Below are 21,483 nucleotides of genomic sequence, written 5' to 3'. Positions count from 1 at the left end.
TCACCAAAAGCACTCACAAACCTCTACAGATGCACAATCGAGAGCATCCTGGCGGGCTGTATCACCGCCTGGTACGGCAACTGCTCCGCCCACAACCGTAAGGCTCTCCAGCGGGTAGTGAGGTCTGCACAACGCATCACCGGGGGCAAACTACCTGCCCTCCAGGACAGCTACACCACCCGATGTCACAGGAAGGCCATAAAGATCATCAAGGACAACAACCACCCGAGCCACTGCCTGTTCACCCCGCTATCATCCAGAAGGCGAGGTCAGTACAGGTGCATCAAAGCTGGGACCGAGAGACTGAAAAACAGCTTCTATCTCAAGGTCATCAGACTGTTAAACAGCCACCACTAACATTGAGTGGCTGCTGCCAACATACGGACTCAACTCCAGCCACTTTAATAATGGGAATTGATGGGAATTGATGTAAAATATATCACTAGCCACTTTAAACAATGCTACTTAATATAATGTTTACATACCCTACATTATTTATCTCATATGTATACTGTACTCTATATCATCTACTGCATCTTTATGTAATACATGTATCACTAGCCACTTTAAACTATGCCACTTTGTTTACATACTCATCTCATATGTATATACTGTACTCGATACCATCTACTGCATCTTGCCTATGCCGCTCTGTACCATCACTCATTCATATATCTTTATGTACATATTCTTTATTCCTTTACACTTGTGTGTATTCGGTAGTAGTTTTGGAATTGTTAGCTAGATTACTCATTGGTTATTACTGCATTGTCGGAACTAGAAGCACAAGCATTTCGCTACACTCGCATTAACATCTGCTAACCATGTGTATGTGACAAATAAAATTGGATTTGATTTGATTTGAGATCCTGCTGCTGAAAAACATCCCCACAGCATGATGCTGCCACCACCATGCTTCACCGTAGGGATGGTGCCAGGTTTCCTCCAAACGTGACGCTCAATCTTGGTTTCATCAGACCAAACTCCAAGCTGGCTGTCATGTGCCTTTTGCCTTTTGCTGAGGAGTGGCTTCCGTCTGGCCACTCTACCATAAAGGCCTGATTGGTGAAGTGATGGTTGTCCTTCAGGAAAGGTTCTCCCATCTCCACAGAGGAACTCTGGAGCTCTGTCAGAGTGACCATCAGGTTCTTAGTCACCTCCCTGACCAAGGCCCTTCTCCCCCGATTGCTCAGTTTGGCCGTGTGGTCAGCTCTAGGAAGTGTCTTGATGGTTCCAAACTTCTTCCATTTAAAAATGATGGAGGCCACTGTGTTCTTGGGGACCTTCAATGCTGCAGAAATGTTTTGGTACCCTTCCCCAGATCTGTGGCTCGAAACAATCCTGTCTCGGAGCTCTACGGACAATTCCTTCAACCTCATGGCTTGGTTTTTGCTCTGACGTGCACTGTCAACTGTGGGACCTTATATAGACAGGTGTGTGCCTTTTCAAAATCATGTTCAATCAGTCGAATTTACCACAGGTGGACTCCGATGAAGTTGAAGAAACATATCAAGGATGATCAATGGAAACAGGATGCACCTGAGCTCAATTTCGAGTCTCATAGCAAAGGGTCTGAATACTTATGGTGCAGCAGTCTAAGGCACTGCATCTCAGTGCTTGAGGCATCACTACAGACCCTGGTTCAAATCCAGGCTGTATCACAACCGGGAGTGATTGTGAGTCCCATAGGGCGGCACATAGTTGGCCCAGTGTCGTCTGGGTTGGGCGGTGTAGGCCGTCATTGTAAATAAGAATTAGTTCTTAACGGACTTGCCTAGTTAAATTAAGGTTATAAAATATATATATGTAACCTGTTTTCTCTTTGTCATAATGGGCTATTGTGAGTAGATTGCTGAGGAAATGTTTTCATTGAATCTATTTTACAATAAGGCTGTAACGTAACAAAAGGTGGAAAAAGTCAAGTGGTCTGAATACTTTCCCGAAGGCACTGTAACTGCCATTTTCCTCCCCCCTTTCCAATAAGCTGTTCTTTCTCTGAGAGAAATCAATCAATCATTCAAATTAATCTATAAAGCCCTTTTTACATCAGCAGATGTCACAAAGTGCTTATACAGAAGCTCAGTCTAAAACCCCAAAGAGCAAGCAATGCAGAAGCACAGTGGCTAGGAAAAACTCCCTAGAAAGGCATGAACCAAGGAAGAAACCTAGAGAGGAACCAGGCTATGAGGGGTGGCCAGTCCTCGTCTGGTTGTGCCGGGTGGAGATTATAAGAGTAGATGGCCATTAACATGTTCAAACGTTCATAGATGATCAGCAGGGTCAAATAATAGTCACAGTGGTTATAGAGGGTGCAACAGGTCAGCACCGAGAGAGAGAGAGCGAGAGAGAGCGAGCGAGAGAGAGCGAGAGAGAGCGAGTTGGGATGGCGTATCGCTGCAGAATGCTGTGGTAGCCATGCTGGTTAAGTGTGTCTGGAATTCTAAATAAATCACTAGCATTGCACCATCACACGTCCTCCTCCATGCTTCACGGTGGGAACCACACATGCAGAGATCATCTGTTCACCTACTCTGCATCTCAAAAAGACAAAGCGGTTAGAACCAAACACCCACAGCGGAACTCACAGCGGTTGGACCAACGGACAGATTTCCACCAGTCTAAAGTCCATTGCTCGTGTTTCTTGGCCCAAGCAAGTCTCTTCTTCTTACTGGTGTTCTTTAGTGGTGGTTTCTTTGCAGCAATTCAACCATGAAGGCCTAATTCACACAGTCTCTTCAACACTAACAGTTGATGTTGAGATGTGTCTGTTACTTGAAATATGTGAAGCAACTCTGTGTAATTCTAATGATCTTATCCTCTGCAGCAGAGGTAACTCTGGGTCTTCCTTTTCTGTGACGGTCCTCATGAGAGTCAGTTTCATCATAGCGCTGGATGCTTTTTGCAGCTGCACATTAAGAAACTTTCAAAGTTCTCACCTTCATGTCTTGGCTGACCTTCATGTCTTAAAGTAATGATGGACTGTCATTTCTCTTTGCTTAATTGAGCTGTTCTTGCCATAATATGGACTTGGCCTTTTTCCAAATAGGGCTGTCTTCTGTATACCACCCCTAACTCGTCACAACACCACTGATTGGCTCAAACTCATCAAAGAAATTCCACAAATGAACTTTTAACAAGGCACACGTGTTCCACCTCATGAAACTGGTTGAGAGAATGCCATGAGTGTGGCTATTTTGAAGAATATAAAATATATTTTGTTTAACACTTTTTTAGTTACTACACGATGTCTTCACTTATTTCTACAACGTAGAAAATAGTAAAAATAAAGAAAAATGCTTGAATGAGTAGGTGTGTACAAGCTTTTGTATGTACATACGTAAAAACAATATATTTGTCAGAGCTATCCAAACACAGTGGACAATCTGGTACACACACACACACACCCCATTCATAGTCATACAGTCATATCCTCCTTCTTTCTTTCTGTCCGCAGAAATAGTCTCTGGCAAGGCACCAGCTAAACCTGCTCCTGCCTTGTAATTCCATTGAGCAAGAATGCCACTCCTTTGTTGTCATAAGGATAAGGAAAACAGCAGTGGAGTTATTTGTTTGATTAAAAAATATATATATCCACTGAAAGCTAAACATAGTTTGTTTGTTATTCTCACCAGGAGAGGTGTATTTGCATTAATGTTTTCGATTAAGAAGTGATAGTAAAGTAGTTAAGTGATAGTAATCGTTCTACTCTCAAAAACATCCACAGTTGGGACATTTCTGGTTGTATTTATGTAACCAAAAGGAATGTAGTTCAGTCATTGTGTGTACAAGTCACCCTCCTATAGCACCTTTCCCACCGGGCACATACTGGTTCAATCAACGTACTCAAAACAGATTTTTAGTTGTGGCGTCATTGGTAAAGGTAAAAATGGTTTGTGTGTCCTGTATGGAGGTAGGAACATTTCCAAACCTATACGTATTGCTCTATTCAGTCAGCCTGATCTCTGTCATTACAACCTTATACTCCAGTCTGAGAATCCCTTCAAGCTTTCTTCTGGTAGCAGTATTTCAGTTGTATCACTTTGTACTATTTAGTTTGGCAGACATTGTGTATTTCTGAACACATTAACATTATGTACCACAATAGATACTGTATGTCTATAGTAGCCTAGAAACACTATTGTGCTTAGGATGATTGTTTGTTCAATGTGTCAATTTGTACTTGTTCTTACCCAAATAAACTTTAAATAAAACATTTTTTTTTTTTTATCCTACAGTGAATTTTGTTTAATCTTCATAGATAACCTAAGATATTGTAATTGTTTTTAGTCATTGAAATGATCTCTTTAGAAGACAACAGAAAAAAAAGCTTAATTAGCGTGTTTCTGCTGGCTGTGCATGTATCACAAATCATGTCACCTACTTTCCATGATGGAACCAGTTTGGCCAGCATTGAAGAGAAAAGGTGGAGGGAGGGACAGAGGATTGGATACCAGTGCCTGTAGTGTGAATGGAGTTCAGATTCAGGCGGTGACACTAAAGCACAGCGAACGGACAGAGACTGGAGAGAGACTTACCAAGCTATAGAATCTCTCCTGTAGAATTGACCCAGATCCCAGTGAGGCCACGTGTCCCCAGAGGGCCACAGTGACTGTAGGCTTCCAAACACACAGATGGAACATGACCAGGTAGGTGGATTTACTCTATTTTATAACTCTTCAGACATGTCCAATTGGCAACAGTGACCTAACTTCATAGGAAAAACTCTTAGGTTTGATACAAAACATTGTCCGGTTTAGTTTTTACCTGATGTCCCTGCATGTTTGAGATACTTTTGGCCATGTAGTGTATGTGGACACCCCTTCAAATTAGTGGATTCGGCTATTTCAACCACACCGTTGGTGACAGATGTATAAAATCGAGTGCACAGCCATGCAATCTCCATACACAAACATTGGCAGTAGAATGGCCCGTACTGAAGAGCTCAGTGACTTTCAACAAGGCACCGTCATAGGATACCACCTTTCCGACAAGTCAGTTCATCAAATCCAGTCAACTGCAAGTGCTGTTACTGTAAAGTGGAAACATCTAGGAGCAACAACGGCTCAGCCGCGAAGTGGTAGGCCACACAAGCTCACAGAACGCGACCGCCGAGTGCTGAAGTGTGTAGCATGTAAAAATCATCTGTCCTCGGTTGCAACACTCACTACCGAGTTCCAAACTGCCTCTGGAAGCAACGTCAGCACAATAACTGTTCATTGGGAGCTTAATGAAATGGGTTTCCATGGCTGAGCAGCGGCTCACAAGCCTAAGATCTCCATGTGCAATGTCAAGCGTCGGCTGGTGTGTTGTTAAGCTCGCTGCCATTGCACCTGACCTCAACTCCATCGAACACCTTTGGGCCGAAATGGAACGCCGACTGTGAGTCAGGTCTAATCGACTGAGATCAGTGCCTGATCTCACTAATGCTCTTGTGGCTGAATAGAAGCAAGTCCACGCAGCTATGTACGCAGCTATGTTCCAACATCTAGTGGAAAGCCTGTGAGTGGAGGCTGTTAAAGCAGCAAAGCGAGGACCAACACCGTATTAATGCCCATGATTTTGGAATAAGATGTTTGACGAGCAGGTGTCCACATACTTTGTGTCATGTAGTGGACATTATTTAAATGTGAGGTTAGTGGAAGATTGAGGCATTTCCATTTGTATTTCATGGAATTGGATCCTGTATTTCAATTGTTGCTAGTAAATTCAATTGTGTTTCATTGATCAGTAATTTGCCGTTCTGGTTAGTGTCCACTGAGTAGATTTTCTCTCACTAGGGTCAATGTATTGGTGCAATCACTTCTCAGCATTTCCCACATTACTCAGAGCAAATCAAATCAAAACCAATTTTATTGGTCACATACACATGGTTAGCAGATGTTAATGCGAGTGTAGCGAAATGCTTGTGCTTCTAGTTCCGACCATGCAGTAATATCTAACAAGTAATCTAACCATTTCACAACAACTACCTTATACACACAAGTGTAAAGGGATGAATAAGAATATGTACATATAAATATATGGATGAGCGATGGCCAAAAGGCATAGGCAGGATGCAGTAGATGGTATAGAGTACAGTACATACATATGAGATGTGTAATGGCTGTCCTCTTCGTCTTCCTCTGACGAGGAGTATGAGAGATCGGACCAATACGCAGCGTGGTAAGTGTTCATGATATTTAATAGAACGGAACACTTAATGACAAAAAAACAACAAGAGAATGAAAAAATTTTACCGAAACAGTTCTGTCTGGTGCAGACACACTTAACAGAAAACAGGCTACCTAAGTATGGTTCTCAATCAGAGACACCGATTGACAACTGCCTCTGATTGAGAACCATGCCAGGCCAAACACATACGTAGAAAACCAAAACTAGAACAACACATAGAATGCTCACCCCAACTCACGCCCTGACCAACCTAAACAAGAAACATAACAAAGGAACTAAGGTCAGGACGTGACAAGATGAGTAATGTAGGGTAAGTTAACATTATATAAAGTGGCATTGTTTAAAGTGACTATTGATAGATTTATTACATCCAATTTTTAATTATTAAAGTGGCTAGAGATTTGAGTCAGTATGTTCGCAGCAGCCACTCATTGTTAGTGATGTCTGTTTAACAGTCTGATGGCCTTGAGATAGAAGCTGTTTTTCAGTCTCTCGGTCCAAACTTTGATGCACCTGTACTGAGCTCGCTTTCTGGATGATTGTGGGGTGAACAGGCAGTGGCTCAGGTGGTTGTTGTCCTTGATGATATTTTTGGCCTTCCTGTGACATCGGGTGGTGTATGTGTCTTGGAGGGCAGGTAGTTTGCCCCCAGTGATGCGTTGTGCAGACCAAACTACTCACTCTGGAGAGCCTTGCGTCTGGGCCGGCAGCCTTGCGAGGGATAACACGTTTAAATGTTTTACTCACGTTGGCTGCGGTGAAGGAGAGTCTTGGAGAGTTTTGGTAGCGGGCCGTGTCGGTGGCACTGTATTGTCCTCAAAGCGAGCTAAGAAGTTGTTTAGTTTGTCTGGGAGCAAGACATCACCGATGTACTTGCTAATAAACTCGCTCACCGAATCAGCATATACATCAATGCTGTTGTTCTACGCTATCCGGAACATATCCCGGTCCACGTGATCGAAGCAATCTTGAAGCGTGGAATCAGATTTGTTGGACCAGCGTTGAACAGACCTGAGCACGGGCGTTTCCTGTTTAAGTTTCTGTCTATATGCTGGGATAAACAAAATGGAGTCGTGGTCAAATTTGCCGAAAGGAGGGAGAGGGAGGGCTTTGTATGCATTGCAGAAGTTAGAGTAACAATGATCCAGAATTTTCCCAGCCCGGGTCGCGCATTCGATATGCTGATAAAATTTAGGGAGCCTTGTTTTCAGATTAGCCTTGATAAAATCCCCAGCTACAATAAATGCAGCCTCAGTATATGTGGTTTCCAGTTTACATAGAGTCCAATGAAGTTCTTTCAGGGCCGTTGAGGTGTCTGCTTGGGTGGGGATGTACACGACTGTGATTATAATCCAAGAGAATTATTTTGGTTGATAATGGGGTCGGCATTTGATTGTAAGGAATTCTAGGTCAGGTGAACAAAAGGACTTGAGTTCCTGTTTGTTGTTATGATCACACCACGACTAGTTAATCATAAGGCATACACCCCCTTCTTCTTTTACCAGAGAGATGTTTGTTTCTGTCGGCGCAATGCGTGAAGAAACCAGGTGGCTGTATCGACTCTGATAACGTATCCCGAGTGAGCCATGTTTTCGTGAACACGTGACACTGATGGGTGTGTGTGTTAGAATATTGTTAAGATCATCTCATGCACTTAAAAACACACCTCCCATATCAATGTTTGTCATATACCACACCTGTAGCCTACAGTCTTTGTTAATCAGTTGTGCTGTTTGAACAAGCAGAACTTAATCAGCAACATCAGATAAACATTTTATCAAAATCAAATACAATTTTTTTAGTCACATGCGCTGAATACAATACCTTACAGTGAAATGCTTACTTACAAGCCCCTAACCAGCAATGCAGTTTAAAAAATACAAATAAGAATAAGAAATAAAAGTTAGAAGTAGTTAAAGAGCAGCAGTAAAATAACAATAGCGAGACTATAAACAGGGGGAACCGGTACAGAGTCAATGTGTGTAGTGGCACCGGTTAATCGAGGTAATTGAGGTAATATGTACATGTAGGTAGAGTTATTAAAGTGACTATGCATAGATAATAACAGAGAGTAGCAAATAGTCTGGGTAGCCATTTGACTAGATGTTCAGGAGTGTTATGGTTTGGGGGTAGAAGCTGTTGAAAAGCCTCTTGGGCTAGACTTGGCGCTCCGGTACCACTTGCTGTGCGGTAGCAGAGAGAACAGTCTATAACTAGAGTGGCTGGAGTCCTTGACCATTTTTAGGGCCATTCTCTGACACGGCTTGGTATAGAGATCCTGGATGGCAGGAAGCTTGACCCCAGTGATGTACTGGGCCGTACGCACTTCCCTCTGTCATGCCTTGAGGTATGAAGCTGAGCAGTTGCCATGCCAGTAAGTGATGCTCTTGATGGTGCAGCTGTTGAACCTTTTGAGGATCTGAGGGCCCATGCCAAATCTTTTCAGTCTCCTGATGGGGAACAAAATAGTAGGTTTCTTCCTTATCAAGAAGAGGGAACGATTTTAGGTAAACATTTCTGGTTACTGGCTTCAGACAATGGTTAATTAGAACTGAAACTATAAAATGACACTTTCTATTAATAACAGATTGATTTATAAGACATCAAGTAATTTGAGAAATTGGAACTATTAGTGATACAATGAAACCGGTGTCATAGTAACAATTCTAAGAAACATTCATCTATTTTTAGAGATAAGAACAAGTGCATCCTTGGGGAACCTGTTATCCTTCCTGGTGTTTAGCTGTTGATGTGTCCAGATCTATAATCACATGTTGGGTCATGGTGCATAACTGTCTGTTTGTGATTGCCTAAGTGTCCATCAGGCATGTGAATAGCAACAAAAACAACACAAAGGAACCTCACTGAGGAGACACTGGAGGTCCACAGGACCATCCAGTCTAGTATGGTTCTGTAATGGATGCTCCTTTTTTGTCCACTGTACAATATGCCCTGTTTTTATAGGTTCGATCTGTTGTCGGTGTGTGTTAGGGTGGTGTAGGATTCAGGCTAGAGCTAAGCTTCAGATATACATAATATATACCTGCCTGTCTTTAGAAGTTGATCAGGTACATAGCCTACTAATGCCAATGAGAACCCACCTGACTCTCCTCTTCCTTCTCCCCTCAGAACAGTGACTGCCCACCCCCATACTACTCGGTAGCAGTGCCCACCCAGCCCCCTCCTGAGTATGGAGAGGTGGTGGGGGCCAGAGGGATGTCTGACCCCTCTTCTCAGCCTTACTACATCCCCCAGCCTATGGCACATGTAAATGTTGTCCATGTTTCCCAGGGCGCCCGTAAGTTCCTGGTGTTCCCTTCTATTTCTTCAATCCTTGATAGACAGTACATTCCTGCCCCTAACTATTTATATGAGAGGGTGCCATCACTCTATCTCTGTAATGCAAATCTCTCTTTCTATATCCGAAACGTTTCTCTTTCTTAATCCTAAGCTTTTTTGCCTCCCAACTTTATCAAACTGTAAACTGAAAAATGTCCCTGGTCTCCTCTTGCAGCCCAACGTCGTAAAAAGTGCTTATCATGTGGGAACAGTTCCTGCTGTTACGGAGGATCAGGAGGGACCACCCTACTGCTGCTCCTCCTCGCTATCGCTATCTGGCTGGGAGGTAACCCAACTAGTAACTTACAGAGAACTCATACAGTACAACATTAAACTATATGGACATAATGTAATACAATACAGCATAATCTAACATGGACATAATGTAACAATTAAATATGTGTAAATGTATGACAATCATAAATTCCATATTTAGGGTATCGTGTGAATGCAATATATATGATATTGTGTTGGTATGTATTAAGCATTACCATGGGGGCTTCCACGGCTCTGTATATCCTTTTACTTGTTCTCTTTGACCTATGACCTCTGTCCAGTGCGTTATGGGCCATCCCTGGTGTCTGGCTCCCTGAGCGAGATGGAGAAAGACAGTTGCCCCTCCAACACCGTGGAGTGTGACGGCCGACGGGACTGCAAACTGGGCAGTGATGAGACCAATTGTGGTCAGTACCCTTGTCGCCACACCTAGTTTTTGTTGTCAGTAACAAAAATAGAAGCAAAACACTGGGCACACCACGTCACTTCTATGTGGAAATGTGGGTCATCTTTGGTTGAGGCGTTGATCGATGAGATTTCAACCTTTATTCACCCACTCAAAAAGACCGGAAGAAGTTTGTTGAATTCCCAATGTTATATGACTATGCTTTCAACCATCTAAAAGCACAACCAAATTCCAATGGAAAAGTTTGGTTTAGTCAGATTTCTGGTTAAGTTGTCAACTAAATGTGTTATCACTGCACTTTCAACAATTTAAAAGCACAACAAAGTTAAAATGGGAATGCATGTCAGATATGTTGTATTTATTACAACAGATGAACGTGTATCATTGTACTTCATCTAATAGCACAACCACATGACCTGGGTTGCAGTTGATCAATGCTGTTCAAGATTCTGCATAGATTGTAACAGCAATTGTGAAGATCTCCACAGAGCTGCAACCTTTGCATGTTAGCTTGAACATCCACACGTTCTATTATCACATAAAAATACATTTATAGTTACAGTAGGCTAACCTCAAAATGTGGCCATAGATGTGTTGCTCATTTTAAGGCTGAATAAATGCTGTTACATTGATTTGTATGATAGTCTTAACTTTAAACTTAACTTTATAGTCTTCACTTTATAGTCTTAAATTAAATTGTGTTTGGTTGACAACCCAACCAAATATCAACATTTAATGGATATCTAATGCTTGGATAGTTTCATCTGAACCTCTGGCTTAATCCTGTTCTTTACTTTAAAACAAATAATTTGTTAACAAGTTAATAGGCTATTTACTATATTGCAAAAGTGATATTGAATTGTGTTAAGTTGTCAACAAATTCCAGATGTCTAGAAATGAATAATTTATATGTTCGAATTATGTCTCCATCTCAACTAAGAATCAAAATCAAATCAAGCTTCCTTTAAAGTGCATTTAAAGTTTGATTTAGTACTATTCTTTAACTTAGATTTTTGTTTGAGATGGAGACTTGAATCCAACATATCAATTATTAATCTGTAGACAAACTGGAATTAAAGCCAGACTAAGTCAATGACACAGATGGAACTATCCAAGCAGAAGATACAGGACATCTCCTTCAAATGTTGATATTTTGTTGCATTGACAACTAAATACAATTCACTATTCAGTTTGTCTACAAATTAATAATTGATATGTTGGATTCACGTCGCCATCTCAACCAAAAATCCAAGTTAAAGAATAGGACTAAATATTGTCTAATCAAACTTTAAATGCACTTAGAAAAATGTTGATTTGATTTTTACCTATTCTTTAACTTGGATTTTTGGTTGAGCTGGAGATGTGAATACAACATATTAATGATTAACTTGGAGATTAAAGTTGAAATCAACCAAAGCTTGTACGCCCTAGGCCTATACAGTATGTGTTGTCTATTTATAGTTGAACCCTGGGTTGAATTGAAACAATAGCTGTTGATGACTTTGCAAATGCTATATAGGCCTAAATAGTATCATTGATGATATTTGACTTATAAAGTATGGTTACATTTCATTTGCTCTGTTAAATCTACTCTTTGGAATGACTTTAATATATTTAGTTAGTAAGAGGTCTCTCAAAAACCCTTCTCACGATCACACATTGGTACATGTAGTAGTCAGTGCCAAATATCCAAGCGTATCAGGGCTTGGTTGAAACCCTGGAGGGGAGACCAACTGAATAGCTGTATGTAAACTTTCCAGGAAGTGCTACCCAGCCTTCAGATAGTATTCCTATCCCTTGACTTATTCCACATTTTGTTGTTCTAATTTATTTATTTTTTTAAATCACCTTTATTTAACCAGGTAGGCAAGTTGAGAACAAGTTCTCATTTACAATTGCGACCTGGCCAAGATAAGGCAAAGCAGTTCGACACATATAACAACACAGAGTTACACATGGGATAAACAAACATACAGTCAATAATACAGTAGAAAAATAAGTCTATATACGATGTGAGCAAATGGGGTGAGATAAGGGAGGTAAAGGCAAAAAAAAAAGGCTATGGTGGCAAAGTAAATACAATATAGCAAGTAAAACACTGGAATGGTAGATTTGCAGTGGAAGAATGTGCAAAGTAGAAATAAAAATAATGGGGTGCAAAGGAGCAAATTATAAATGGGCTATGTACAGGTTTAGAAATCTGTGAGCTGCTCTGACAGCTGGTGCTTAAAGCTAGTGAGGGAGATAAGTGTTTCCAGTTTCAGAGATTTTTGTAGTTCGTTCCAGTCATTGGCAGCAGAAAACTGGAAGGAGAGGCGGCCAAAGGAAGAATTGGTTTTGGGGGAGACCAGAGAGATATACCTGCTGGAGCGCGTGCTACAGGTGTGTGCTGCTATGGTGACCAGCGAGCTGAGATAAGGGGGGACTTTACCTAGCAGGGTCTTGTAGATGACCTGGAGCCAGTGGGTTTGGCGACGAGTATGAAGCGAGGGCCAGCCAACGAGAGTGTACAGGTCACAGTGGTGGGTAGTATATAGGGCTTTGGTGACAAAACGGATGGCACTGTGATAGACTGCATCCAATTTATTGAGTAGGGTATTGGAGGCTATTTTGTAAATGACATCGCCGAAGTCGAGGATTGGTAGGATGGTCAGTTTTACGAGGGTATGTTTGGCAGCATGAGTGAAGGATGCTTTGTTGCAAAATAGGAAGCCAATTCTAGATTTCACTTTGGATTGGAGATGTTTGATGTGAGTCTGGAAGGAGAGTTTACAGTCTAACCAGACACCTAGGTATTTGTAGTTGTCCACATATTCTAATTCAGAACCGTCCAGAGTAGTGATGCTGGACGGGCGGGCGGGTGCGGGCAGTGATCGGTTGAAGAGCATGCATTTAGTTTTACTTGCATTTAAGAGCAGTTGGAGGCCATGGAAGGAGAGTTGTAATGGCATTGAAGCTCGTCTGGAGGTTAGTTAACACAATGTCCAAAGAAGGGCCAGAAGTATATAGAATGGTGTCGTCTGCGTAGAGGTGGATCAGAGAATCACCAGCAGCAAGAGCGACATCATTGATGTATACAGAGAAGGGAGACGGCCCCAGAATTGAACCCTGTGGCACCACCATAGAGACTGCCAGAGGTCCGGACAACAGGCCCTCCGATTTGACACACTGAACCAGGCGAGGCAGTTGGTGAACCAGGCGAGGCAGTCATTTGAGAAACCAAGGCTATCGAGTCTGCCGATGAGGATGTGGTGATAGACAGAGTCGAAAGCCTTGGCCAGGTCAATGAATACGGCTGCACAGTATTGTTTCTTATCGATGGCGATAAAAAATGGATTAAATAGATTTTGTTCTCACCTATCTACTCACAATACCCCATATTGACAAAGTAAAAACATGTTTTTAATACGTTTTGGGAATGTATTTGTACGCTGAAATACAGAAATATCTAATTTACATAAGTATTTTACACCCCCGCTTGATACGTTAGAATCACCTTTGGCAGCGTTAACAGCTTGCATATTATTATTTTTTTAATTCTTCGAGCTCTGTCAAGTTGGTTGTTGATTATTGCTAGACAGCCATTTTCAAGTCTTTTTAAGTCAAATTTGTAACTAGGCACCTCAGGAACATTCAATGTCATCTTGGTAAGCAACTCCAGTGTATATTTGGCCTTATGTTTTAGGTCATTGTCCTGCTGATAGGTGAATTTGTCTCCCAGTGTCTGTTGGAAAGCAGACTGAAACAGGTTTACCTCTAGGATTTTGCCTGTGCTTAGCTCCATTCCATTTATTTTTGGTCCTTGCCGATGACAAGCATACCCATAACATGATGTTGCCACCACATTGCTTGAAAATATGAAGAGCGGTACTCAGTGATGGGTTGTGTTGGATTTGCCCCAAACTATAATGTTACTGATCCATCCTTAGTTTTCTCCTATCACAGCCATTAAACTCTGTAACTGTTTTAAAATCACCATCAGCATCATGGTGAAATCCCTGAGCGGTTTCCTTCCCCTCTGGCAACTGAGTTAGGAAGGATGCCTGTATCTTTGTAGTGACTCTGTGTATTGATACCTTCACCATATTCAATATATTTTTGTTTTACACAAATACTAATAGGTGCCCTTCTTTGTGAGGTATTAGAAAACCTTCCTGGTCCTTGTGCTTGAATCTGTGTTTGGAATTCACTGCTTGACTGAGGTGCATTATAGATAATTGTATGTGTGGGGTACAGAGATGAGGTAGTAATTCAAAAATCACGTTACACAATTATTGCACAATGCAACTATTATGTACCTTGTTAAGCACATTTTTACTCAAACATATTTAGGCTTACCATAACAAAGGGGTTGAATACTTATTGACTCAAAACATTTCAGCTTTGAATGTTTTATTAATTTCAGAAAAATTATACAAAATATTGTTCCGCTGACATTATGGGATATTGTGTCTAGGCCAGTGACACAACATCCCAATTTAATCAACTTTAAATTCAGGCTGTAACAACAAAATGTGGAAAAAGTCAAGGGGTGTGAATACTTTCTGAAGGCAAAGTATATCGAAGAACTGATGTTGTTTCAAATGTACAAATTCAAGGTTTGTCTATTTTGAAAAATGGTTACAATGATGACATAATCCTGAAGTTGAAATTTCCCCCTTAAAACAACAGTTTACATTGATGATTAAAAAATAAAAAATTCTATGTATTTTCCACGTAGATTCCACGTCACAACGAGTTGACAAATTACGTTTAAACAACATTGATTCAACCAGTTTGTGTCCAGTGGGAACCTAGATGTGTAATGGATTTGTAATGTTCTGTGTGATGTATCTGTGTGATGTATCTGTGTGATGTATCTGTGTGATGTATATGTGTGATGTATCTGTGTGATGTATCTGTGTGATCCTGTGAGGTTCTAACTGCTGAGTCATGTATTTGTGTGATTCAGTGATGTTCTAATTGAGTGATGTTCTAATTGAGTGATGTTCTAATTGAGTGATGTATCTGTGTATCATCCAGTAAGGTTCAGGTCGAATGGGGGTCTCCAGGTGAAGACAAGCAGCGCTGGTAATTTCCTCCCTGTGTGTTACAGTGGCTGGAACAAGGACCTGGCTGACCAGACCTGTGCTCAACTAGGCTTCAGAGTGTAAGATCTTCCCCTCTTTTGCTGCCCTCTTGTGGTCGAAAGGCTGAACTGTGCAAACCTGTTCAACCTTACCTATCAATGGGTTTAGTGTGTTAGGTTGTGATGTCTGGACGTGCACATAAACTTCTCTCTACATCTATTTATTTAGGAGTCATAACACTAGCAGTGTGAAAGATGAGTCCTCTACCACTCTCACTGTGACAGGGAAGACCTCCAACACCATCCAGGATAAGGTGTCAGTAAAGTAAGTACTTCTGGACAAACTCGTCAACAGCTCTTTGCATATTATGCAAAGTGCCGTATAAATTATTGCCCAAGAACAGGCTTAAACATTAAGAACACCTGCTCTTTCCATGACATAGACTTACCAGGTAAATCCAGGTGAAAGCTTATTGATGTCACCTTCTACATCTACTTCAATCAGTATAGATGAAGGGGAGGAGACAGGTAAAATAAGGATTTTTATGCCATAAGACAAACGAGACAGGATTGTGTGTGTGTACCATTTAGAGGGTGAATGGGCAAGGCAAAATATTGAAGTGCCATTGAACGGGGTAGTAGGTGCCAGGCGGTCCGGTTTGTGTCAAGAACTGCAACTGTTTTTCACACTCAACAGTTTCCTGTGTGTATCAACAATGGTCCACCACCCAAAGGACATCCAGCCAACTTGACACAATTGTGGGAAGCATTGGAGTCAACATGGCCCTGCATCCCTCTTGAACGCTTTCGACACCTTGTAGAGTCCATGCCCTGACGAATTGTAGCTGTTCTGAGGGCAAAAGGGGGTGCAACTTGATATTAGGAAGGTGTTCCTAATTTTTGGTATACTCAGTGTATATTATATCACACACTAAAAGTAAGCCTCTTCTTGGACCATCAAATCAATGTTTATTGGTCACGTGCTCAGGATACAGAGTGTAAAGGGTACAGGGATATATTTACTTGCCAGCTCTCCTCATCAGTGCAGCACACAAAACAATATTCACAAATAAGTCATAAAAAAGTAGTAAAAAAAAATGGAGAAGTTGTAAATATATACAATATAAACTATGACGTGCTAAAGTGAATTGTGACATGGTTGAGCATCTTAAATTGAATAGCATTCAATTGTAACAGCAATTATGACGGTGCATGTGTGTGGGTGTGAGAGTGGGTGAGTGGAGACCCAGCTAGCACATAACGTTCTGAGAACCATATGTTTTTTAGAGCTTGGTGAGAGCGTGGTTGTCCTATGGTTCTTTTGCATACAATCTTCTGGGAATGGTGCAGGATACCTAGCTAGCACTGAAATTCCCACGTCTGAGAACCATACGGAATTTCAGAACTTCAGCATAATGTTTCCTACAGGTTTCCTCATGGTTCTATTTAAAGTAATGTTCTCAAATTGTTCCGGGAACATTAAGAAACAACGTTCTTTTGTGGGAGTTTCAGTACTTCAGCATAACATCTTCTGCTGGTTTCCTCATGGTTCTATTTGAAGTCATGTCTCAGAACATTAAGACAAATTTCCATAATTAACACAAGAAAACATTAGTATTGTTCAAAAAACGTTCTAAGAATGTTATTTAAAAAAATGCATTCCTTTCTTAGCGTCAACAAACTAATTTTATTCTCTATCTTGTTAAGTGTGTTCAGGTGTGTTGGCCGTGCCCACTAACTGTCCACACCTAATCTTAATGAGCTAGTTTCCTTAAAAATTGGGTCTGTTTGAATAAACTAAAATTAATAGCAATGTATGTGTTAAAAAACACGGCATTTTAACACCATTCTATGTTGTAGAATAATAGGGACAACATCAAAACTATGACATATAGCACATGGAAACATGTAGTAACCAAAAAAGTGTTAAACAAATCAAAATAGATTTTTGATTCTCCAAAGTAGCCACCATTTGCCTTGATGACAGCTTTGCACACTCTTGGCATTCTCTCAACCAGCTTCACTTGGAATGCTTTTCCAACAGTCTTGAGGGAGTTCCCACATATGCGGAGCACTTGTTGGCTGCTTTTCCTTCACTCTGCGGTCCAACTCATCCCAAACTATCTCATTTGGGTTGAGGTCAGGTGATTGTGGAGGTCAGGTCATTTGATGCAGCACTCCATCACTCTCCTTCTTGGTCGACACAGCCTAGAGATGTGTTGGATCATTGTCCTGTTGAAAAACAAATTATAGTCCCACGCTGCAGAATAGTGTGGTAACCATGATTGTTAAGTGTGCCTTGAATTCTAAATAAATCACTGACAGTGTCACCAGCAAAGCACCATCACACCTCCTCCTCCATGCTTCACAGTGGGAACCACACATGCGGAGATCATCTGTTAACCTACTCTGCGTCTCACAAAGACACAGATTTCCACCGGTATAATGTCCATTGCTCGTGTTTCTTGGCCCAAGCAAGTCTCTTCTTCTTATTGGTGTCATTCAGTAGTGGAATCTTTGCAGCAATTCGACCATGAAGGCCTGATTCACACAGTCTCTTCTGAACAGTTGATGTTGAAATGTGTCTGTTACTTGAACTCTGTGAAGCATTTATTTGGGCTGCAATTTCTGAGGCTGGTAACTCTAATGAACATATCCTCGGCAGGATGATGGTTTTTGTGACTGCACTTGAAGAAACTTTCAAAGTTTTGACCTTCATGTCTTGACTGACCTTCATGTCTTAAAGTAATGATGCACTGTCGTTTTTTGTTGCTTACTTGAGCTGTTCTTGCATAATATGGACTTGGTCTTTTACCAAATAGAGCTATCTTCTGTATACCACCCCTACCTTGTCACAACACAACTGATTGGCTCAAACGCATTAGGGAGGAAAGAAATTCCACAAATGAACTTTTAACAAGGCACACCTGTTAATTGAAATGCATTCCAGGTGACTACCTCATGAAGCTGGTTGAGAGGATGCCAAGAGTGTGCAAAGAAGTCATCAAGGCAAAGGGTGGCTAATTTGAAGTATCTGAAATATAAAATATATTTCACCATGTCACTTTTCATAGACTGTATGTTATGATAAGATACCAAAAGTATCAAACAGAGCCAAGTATTTGACCATTAGATGGAGTAATTGGGGAAGACAAAGAAAACATGTGACCTCAATGGTGACCTGATTTACTGTGACTTTCTTTCTGTGTTCTGTAGCTCAGCCTGCCCTAACAATGAAACTGTCTCCCTGCAGTGTATCAGTGAGTAACGATCTTTACATTCTCGCAGTTAATGCACAAAGGCAACCATTGGTCTTTCAAGCTCGATAAAGATATTCATCTAGCTCTCCTGATGAACAGAGGACCAAATCCCCATACTGTATTAGCACTACGGACCGACTTACTCCCTCTCTCTGTCCCCATGGTAGACTGTGGCAGGCAGAAGTTGTCCAGAATCATAGGGGGATCAGCAGCGAATCTGGGCGATTGGCCTTGGCAGGTCAGCCTCCACTTTCAGCGCTCTCACACCTGCGGGGGCACGCTGATCGCTCCTGACTTTGTGGTGACAGCAGCCCACTGCTTCCCCAGGTCAGTACAACAGACAACACCGCAGACAATGGACAAGGAACTGTACTGAAACAATGTACAACAGAACAGTAATGACAATACGAAACAGAACATATAGAAAACTCTTGAAACCTAACAATGCTAAGACAAAAAGGAACTGGGATATAACAAGGACTTTACAGAGCTGGAACTGAATAAAGCTAACTGAAGGGAGCTAGCTAAGACTGCACAGTGCTTAGGCTGAACAGTGATCAGTGAAGACAGTGACCTAACAACTCTACTCTCTCTAGGAAGGTCTCATCGTACCTGGTGCCCAATAACTGGCATGTGTATGTGGGCATGGTTTCTCAGATGGTGCTGCCTCATCCTTATATGGTGGAGAAGATCATTGTCCATGAGAGCTATGACGACAAAACCAACAACTATGACATCACCCTTCTCAAACTCACACAGCATGTAGACTACTCCAGTGAGTTCACCTTTAACCTAACAATATATTATATGATTGTTTATACCACTATTACCATCATAACATGTCTATGTTTGTTATTTCAGACAACATCCAGCCTGTGTGTCTGCCTGCCTATGACAAGATCTTCTCTCCTGGAACAAGATGTTGGACCTCTGGATTTGGGACAACAGAAGCGGGGGCAGGTGAGTGACACATGGTATGACAGTTCGGGGACTGTTTGGCAGATGTGGGACCAAGTCATTGTTTTACAAGTCACAAGTAAGTCTCAAGTCGTAGCACTCAAGTCCCAAGTCAAGACCCAAGTCAAGACAGGCAAGTCTGAGTCAAGTCTCAAGTCAAGAAACAAGTCAAGTCTCAAGTCAAGTCTCAAGTCCTAAACTTTGAGTTTTGAGTCCTAAACAAGTCATAATGTGCTATTCACCAAATGTAATACCATTTCATATTTTTAACAAGAGTAGTAGTTAGTATTTTACATTTACACAAATCATGAATGCTTTTAAAAATATCTATATATTCATTACTTTCCAAATAAACGTTGAAACATGGAAATACATGGGTAACCATGAGAAAGACCCCAAACTGTAATCCGTTAAATGAAGAGTTGATGCACTCCACACTTTTTTTAATAGCATAATTTTTAATATTTGGGCTTCGGGATGGTATCAAGTCAGGTCGAGTCATAAGGCTCAAGTCCAAGTCAAGTCACGAGTCATTGGTGTTAAAGTCAAAGTCGAGTTGCAAGTCATCATATTTGTGACTGGAGTCCACACCTCTGGTGATTGGTATTGGGATGAACAAGCAGGTGGAAAGAGACATATGATAGAAAACATGATGCTATCTGGTGTGATATTCTAAATTGTTGCATGTAATTTGTTTGCTGTTCAGCTCGTGGCTCCACGAATCTTATGGGGGTGTCTGTTGACATCATTGACTCCAACGTGTGTAACAGTAACACAGTGTACAATGGTAAGGTCTCTCAGAACATGTTCTGTGCTGGAGACATGGAAGGAGGCAAGGACTCCTGCCAGGTGAGTGGGACACTAAGACCAATAAGGCAGTAGCTACTTCCACATATTTTCCACAAATCCACAAATCTTACCCTGTATCTCTCTCTTCCCTCCTTCCCTTCTCTGCTGTTTCTTCTCCCCCTCCCCCTACCACTCCCTCCCTCCTCTAGGGGGACAGTGGTGGTCCCCTGGTGTGTAAAGACTCAGACCAGCTCTGGTACCTGGCGGGGGTGACCAGCTGGGGGGATAGCTGTGGCAAGAGAAACAGACCGGGGGTCTATAGTCGTGTCAGCCGCCTGCTGCCCTGGGTCTACAGTAAGATGCAGGTAAGGAAAGGAGCTCTCAGGACCACTGGGAGGAGAATGCTCAGGCAGAAAACCTCAGCACCGGGGTGGGATTCAATCAATAATTAAGTTAATTTTCACCTGTACTGCTTCAGAGGGCACTCATATCCATCTTCATCTTTAAATGTCAGAATCAAGGTTGAGATAGGATGGCGTTATTAGTATGACGATCCTGAACATGTTCATTCACTCTCCGCCTCCCAGCAAGCAAGACCGTGATGTGACCACAGCTGCTGTCTTCCAAGGATGCTCAGCATGTATTTTGGACCTGACAATGAGATTGATACTGGCGTGAAACTTACAACACTGGCAGGGAATGGAAGGCTCTTCACTATACGTGCCTTTAAGCTTATATATGTTCGGTGTTTTTGTATTCATTCATTGTCATCAGAAGCTTGCAATAAATATTTTTCAATGTGATATCTGCTGTCTTATAATGTTGATCATGTAGACTAGGATGTGTTTGATCATTGTTTTTCTGAAACAGTGTTGAGATAATTTGTGCAATACTCTGATGAATATATTTCACTCACACTGCAACCTCTTCTAAACCTAATAACCAGTCTCCGGTTATACCACACTGCAACCTCTTCTAAACCTAATAACCTGTCTCCGATTATACCACACTGCAACCTCTTCTAAACCTAATAACCTGTCTCCGGTTATACCACACTGCAACCTCTTCTAAACCTAATAACCTGTCTCCGGTTATACCACACTGCAACCTCTTCTAAACCTAATAACCTGTCTCCGATTATACCACACTGCAACCTCTTCTAAACCTAATAACCTGTCTCCGGTTATACCACACTGCAACCTCTTCTAAACCTAAAA

The 21,483-nt window shown here is 41.5% G+C and overlaps 1 protein-coding gene across 2 annotated transcripts; it reads left to right on the top strand.

The window, feature by feature from the left end:
• The first annotated feature begins 3,771 nt into the window (after nt 1-3,771).
• On the top strand, nt 3,772-21,069 carry tmprss13b (transmembrane serine protease 13b). 2 transcript variants are annotated; one of them, XR_016483687.1, is made up of 13 exons: nt 3,772-4,646; nt 9,301-9,469; nt 9,686-9,796; nt 10,068-10,193; nt 15,215-15,341; nt 15,490-15,585; nt 18,477-18,520; nt 18,688-18,847; nt 19,178-19,295; nt 19,382-19,480; nt 20,184-20,326; nt 20,476-20,631; nt 20,854-21,069. XR_016483687.1 is itself a non-coding variant. In XM_021618288.3 (13 exons), the coding sequence occupies exons 1-13, from the start codon at nt 4,632-4,634 to the stop codon at nt 20,866-20,868; spliced, it is 1,440 nt and encodes a 479-aa protein (XP_021473963.1). In that variant the 5' UTR covers nt 3,772-4,631; the 3' UTR covers nt 20,869-21,069. The 2 variants fall into 2 exon arrangements, 1 of the variants encoding a protein (XP_021473963.1); XM_021618288.3 differs by having other exon boundaries at nt 19,117-19,295.
• Nucleotides 21,070-21,483: the final 414 nt, after the last annotated feature.

The sequence above is a fragment of the Oncorhynchus mykiss genome, chromosome 10, assembly GCF_057628025.1.
Source record: "Oncorhynchus mykiss isolate SJ-2025 chromosome 10, ASM5762802v1, whole genome shotgun sequence".
NCBI lineage: Eukaryota > Metazoa > Chordata > Actinopteri > Salmoniformes > Salmonidae > Oncorhynchus > Oncorhynchus mykiss.
The sequence above is the reverse complement of the archived record's forward strand: the minus strand, read 5'-3'. Positions and strand labels throughout refer to the sequence as shown.